The sequence below is a fragment of the Anoplopoma fimbria genome, chromosome 17 (assembly GCF_027596085.1).
Source record: "Anoplopoma fimbria isolate UVic2021 breed Golden Eagle Sablefish chromosome 17, Afim_UVic_2022, whole genome shotgun sequence".
In the NCBI taxonomy this organism is placed as follows: domain Eukaryota; kingdom Metazoa; phylum Chordata; class Actinopteri; order Perciformes; family Anoplopomatidae; genus Anoplopoma; species Anoplopoma fimbria.
The window spans coordinates 27246465-27251746 of record NC_072465.1 but is presented as its reverse complement, the minus strand read 5'-3'; the positions used below and the strand labels follow the sequence as shown (position 1 = coordinate 27251746).

The 5282-nt window shown below is 36.4% G+C and overlaps 1 protein-coding gene across 1 annotated transcript; it reads right to left on the bottom strand.

Moving 5' to 3' along the window:
• Positions 1 to 879: 879 nt before the first annotated feature.
• On the bottom strand, positions 880 to 4931 carry lsm3 (LSM3 homolog, U6 small nuclear RNA and mRNA degradation associated). Its single transcript, XM_054617277.1, has 4 exons — positions 4871 to 4931; positions 2935 to 3045; positions 2671 to 2766; positions 880 to 1776 (listed from the first exon to the last, which is right to left on the bottom strand). Exons 1-4 carry the CDS (start codon positions 4889 to 4891, stop codon positions 1696 to 1698), a joined length of 309 nt encoding a protein of 102 aa, XP_054473252.1. The 5' UTR covers positions 4892 to 4931; the 3' UTR covers positions 880 to 1695.
• Positions 4932 to 5282: the final 351 nt, after the last annotated feature.

Here is a 5282-nt window from a genome sequence, read left to right as displayed (position 1 = left end):
TTAAAGCATGAATAGTTTATACAATACGGCACATTGTTATAGATTATAATACCTAACAGCATGGCTTGATTGACCTGTCTCGTTTAGTTAGTCAGGTTTGGTAATCCTCTTTAAAAAAAAATTGTTACATTTTTGTTGAAATTCTGATTACATCCTGACATGAATCAATGAATTAAAAGCTTTGACAATTATTGTTTTGTATGTCCTGCTACTAATACGTCTAAAACACAGCACTGTTTAAATGTGACATAAATAAAATGAGCTCAATTTAAACCATCTACTTAATTTACTAATATATTCATGCATATGTAAAAACATTTGTCATGCAAATTTACACTCTGAAAAAAAGCCAATCTGCTTGAAGAGTACTTTTTTTTCTTATCGTACTTTGAGGACGTGTTTTACTTGCAGTTATGAAGTATTTATATATTGTATTTATATATTGTAGTATAAAACATCAGCTCATTTCTAGCTGGTTCTCATACATGTAAAATTGTTAATAATAAATGAAATTGTGATACATACTGTATATAAATATATTTATGGTAAGTGGAGTAGAGGCCCATTTTGCATTATACAGCAACCACATTACTTTTTATTTTCATTTTTAACTTTATCTGCCAAATATCTACTGGATAAATCATTTTGTCAGGTGACAGAAAATGGAGATAAATAACTATTAAATATATTTACAACCGTCTTCAGATGTCTTGTTCAGTCCGACCGTACAAAATCAAAAATATATTTCATTTAATACCACAGAAGACAAAGAAAACCATCAATTCCTCACATTTTTAAAGCTGGAAACAATGTTTGGCTCTAAGTTTCCTCCATCAGTGACGCAGAACAAACGGTGCTGCAGGCAAAGACTCAAAAGACTCAAATTACCTCATTTATTGAAGTTAATGAAACCAAATGACAACAAATGTTCACATCTGAGCACGATGCGCTCTCCAGTCCCACAACACACTACAAAAATACATGTATATAAAAAAAAAACCTTCAACTAAAACCGCCCCAGAGAAACTCACAGATCGTGGGTTTGGAGTAACTGCAAGACTTCTGCTTACAACCAAAATAAAAGTTTAACTTGAGAAATTAAAAAAAACAAAGAAATGACATTAAACCCCTCAGAACTCGACACATCAGGCCAATAACAAGTTTACACACACACACATCTGAAGCTTAAAACCATGATGAGACGTTTGTAACTTGGCTTGGTAGTTGAAATGAGACTGGGAATAAGAAGTAATTCAAGTTAATTCAAAATAATGTTCAACCACTGACGTTGGGGATTTATTTACCGCTCTACTGAGCACAATCCAATAAAAAATCCTGAGAAATAGAACTCAGATTTTGGCCTGAAATCACCTGTTTTTAACAATATTTTGCCTGAATAAAAAAACAAAAAAATGGGGTCTCTTTGTCCGAAAAAATACTCCTCTTTCTTTCTTCGTGATAAGACATGTTTTATATCCCTGCAGCCCAACAAAGGGAAGTTGAGTTGTGAGGTTGTACAGCGTGTCATGAATGTAAAGTAACGGGGACGGTGTTGACAGACGAGTCGGACCTGACGGAGGCTGAAGATGTTTGAGTTCCAGCCCGTCGTGACAGCGCCGTCCCTCTTTCCCCTCAGGGTTAGAAACTTCCCAGCTGCCACAAACGCTCCTTCACAACAGGAAGTGGTCGGAGGGTTTAGCCCACCCGGAGGGGCGGAGCTACGAGGACGACGCCGTCTCCTCGGACAAACAGCATGGGGATGTTCCTCTTGGTCGACTGGAAAGGGGACAACAAAAATGTAGGTTTTTTTTACTTCATGATTTATGTTGTTGACAAAATATGCTAGAAAAGAACTTTCCAAAGAAATGGCTTTCACAGAGAGAGATAACAAAGAATATAGAGATATTAATTCAACATTTATATTATATTCTCTTATCACGATTTTGGTCTGAAGCCCAAAAAAAAGGTTTTCAGGAAGCCATTCATTTAATTTACTATTTTTGTAGATTACAGAAAACTTGTAAAGCAGTTTAGTGGGATTTATGTTGTGTGTTTGTAATGTTTATGTTCTGAGATGGCTCACACAGACACTGGTATTAAAAACAAGCACATTTTTTTAGAAAAAATAATGTTGGAGTTGGAGTTTTGAGAGCAGATATTTGAGCAGTCAGAGTTAAAAAAGGTTTATGTTATGCATTTATTTGTTTTTTTATAATACTATAAGCCAATATATAGTTATCAGATTATTTAAACACGCAAATATTGATATCAGTGTCAGTCGGTATCAGTCGGAGTATACGCAGTGAAGGTTTTTGTTACGTGTGATGACACTTTAAACTCAAGTATCCATCACTCAAAGGGTCTAAAACTACAGAACATTTGCACGTACTTAAAAACAGAACAATATATTTGACTTTTTTAGACATTTTTGTCTTTTTTTGTCATCCAAGATCTTGAGAAGACCAAAACGTCTTGTTATGGGTCATGCCAGAATTCCTTCTGTCTATCAATTTGGACAAAGTGTGACACAAACACATAGTATTCTGTATATTGTTATCTATGACTATCAGGATATGCATTTAAAAGGCTACTTTGGAAGTGGAATCATGCCACCACCACAGCAGCAGTTCAGTCAGCAGAAATGAGGCTGTAAAGGAATCCACGTTGTACCTTGTACAGCTCTTCATAAGTCTCCTCGTCGATCTCCACCGTCGTCACCGTCTCCTCCACGTCACCGAGGATCATGTTCAGGTGCTGATCGTAAGCCTGGGACAAACAAAACACCACAAATATGAACTGGGATGAACAGCTACACATCCAAACACACTTCCAGGTGTGTCTATGTTTATTAGACAGTAAGCAGACACTCAGGTGTGTGTGTGTGTGTGTGTGTGTGTGTGTGTGTGTGTGTGTGTGTGTGTGTGTGTGTCTTACGTGCAGACGACCACGGAGCTCCCGGTCGTTCCTCATCTTGACGTAGATCCTCTCGTCTAGACTGAGTCTGATCAGGTCCAGTGGCTCCTCGACCGTGTTGGTGGTCGGTTGCTGCAGCACAAACGAGAGGACATCAGTTAAGACATGTGACGGATACAGATTACAATGACTTTAGAAACAGAAATAATTATATTTCAGTGGGCTGCTGCTTCCATAAGGTAGTTGTGATCTTTGAAAACCCTAAAAGGGGTTAAGGGTCATAAAATAAGTTGATTTAACCAGATATGTGTTCATAAGTTTCTTGGAAATAAGTCATGAAGCAGGAAAGAAAAAACAAGTTATCAATTCAAGAAATCCTAGTCAAATAAAAGCAAATCTGACAATTATTTGACTAAGAGGAGGCCGCCGTGGTTCTAATATTCTGTCTTCTGCACCATTAAAAACATTTATTTATCTGTTTTACAAGCTATTCAAGTGTCTCTACATCTTGTTGCTAGGTTTGAAAGAAATACAAAAAGTAATAATTGTGTATGAAAAATTAAATAATGGAAAGTGACTAGATAGACAAATAGAGCTGATAATTAAAAATCATACATTTTGGTTCACGTCGTAGAAACTGATCAAGGACGGCCACCATCTTTGTTCTGATTAGAAAATAGAGTAGCATCTTTGGTAAACTGGTAAAAATAGTTTTTTATTGTTTCTAATTAATCAATAATCTTCCGGCTGCAGTCAGGTTGCACAACCAACTCTGCTCCCAGTAGACCACGACACTAAAAACTGTGCAATACAATACACTGCAATTATAGTTATAATAGTTTTCTGTCATCTGTTATTGTGGATTCTTCACTGTTTTTATTGCTTATTTATAATGTTGTTGTTTTTTTGTTCTTTTTTTACTATGTCTCTTGTTTGCACTATAACCTTTGCTGCTGTAATCCTGTAAATGTCCACGCTGCAGGACTAATAAAGGATTATCTTATCTTATAAGGTGAGAACAGATGCTGCTGAGCTCTGTGACTTTAATATGACGATAATAAATAATAATAAGAGGCACAGAACTTGTCAAATGTTTGATGCATCATTTAGGAGGAGAAAAAATCTCCAATGAGATCAATCTAACAGATAGAAGAGCAGAATGTGTTCGCGCATGCGCAGGAAATGAGATAGAAGAGCAGAAGAGCAGCATATATATATATATATATAAATATATAAAAATGTATGAATATGTATAAATGTATATGTATTATATATATATAATGTATGTCTTCTTTAATATATATACATATATATATAAAAATGTATGAATATGTATACATGTATATGTATTATATATATATAAATGTGTCTTTTTATATATATGTGTTTGCGCATGCGCGGGAAATGCGATAAAGGAGCAGAATGTGTTTGCGCATGCGCAGAAAATGATAGAAGAGCAGAATGTGTTTGCGCATGCGCAGAAAATGAGACAGAAGAGCAGACTGTGTTTGCGCATGCGCAGAAAATGAAATAAAGGAGCAGAATGTGTTTGCGCATGCGCAGAAAGGGAGTTAGATGAGAAGCGTGTTTGCGCATGCGCAGAAAAAGGATTCTGCAGACACGTTTGTGTTTGTCCTACAAATTAAAAACAACACATTTAGGGTTATATTACATTAAATGGTTTGAATGTTTAGGAGAACAACACATGCAATCTGTTAAACTCAACTTAGTGTTTAACAATATAAACCCGTTTAAGGTCTCAAACACGCTGACAGGCCGCTCCGCGCTGGTGAAAAGGGCACAAACACACTAAAAGGGGGGATAAACACACTAAAAAGAGGGATAAACCCCCTAAAACACGGCCCCCGGTTAAAGCTGTCTGCTGCCCTGTGTTGGGGTTCGTTAAATACACGTTTTGCATGAGAAAAACAGGAGAATGTGACGCAGTAGAACCAACCTGCTCCACTTCGTCCGCCATGAGTTTTGAGTCTGCGTCGTGTGGTTCGGCTGTGCGGAGGTTGCCAGATCCGCAGGAAAAACACGCACTTTCATTTACCAGTGATGTTCTCCTGTTTGACCACATGAGGCAGACTAAGGCAGTGGTTCTTTATTATATTCCTTTATTATTATATTCCTTTATTGATCCCCATGGGGGAAATTCAAGTGTTGCAGCAGCTCAACTACACAGACAGACAATAAATACACATACTATACAACTACACAATAAATACAATAAACAACTACACATACACATATACAACTACACAGACAATAAATACATACAACTACTATACAACTATACAACTAGACAATAAATACACATACTATACAACTACACAGACAATAAATACACATACTATACAACTACA

Bases quoted from the DNA above. Each gene is read 5' to 3' on its own strand.
- lsm3 (XM_054617277.1), bottom strand. From the start codon at position 4,891: ATGGCGGACGAAGTGGAGCAG. The intron at 2,767-2,934 runs GTAAGACACACA...TGTTTGTCCCAG, and splicing joins AGCTCCGTGGTCGTCTGCAC to GCTTACGATCAGCACCTGAA. The intron at 1,777-2,670 runs GTACAACGTGGA...TCCCCTTTCCAG, and splicing joins CTTATGAAGAGCTGTACAAG to TCGACCAAGAGGAACATCCC.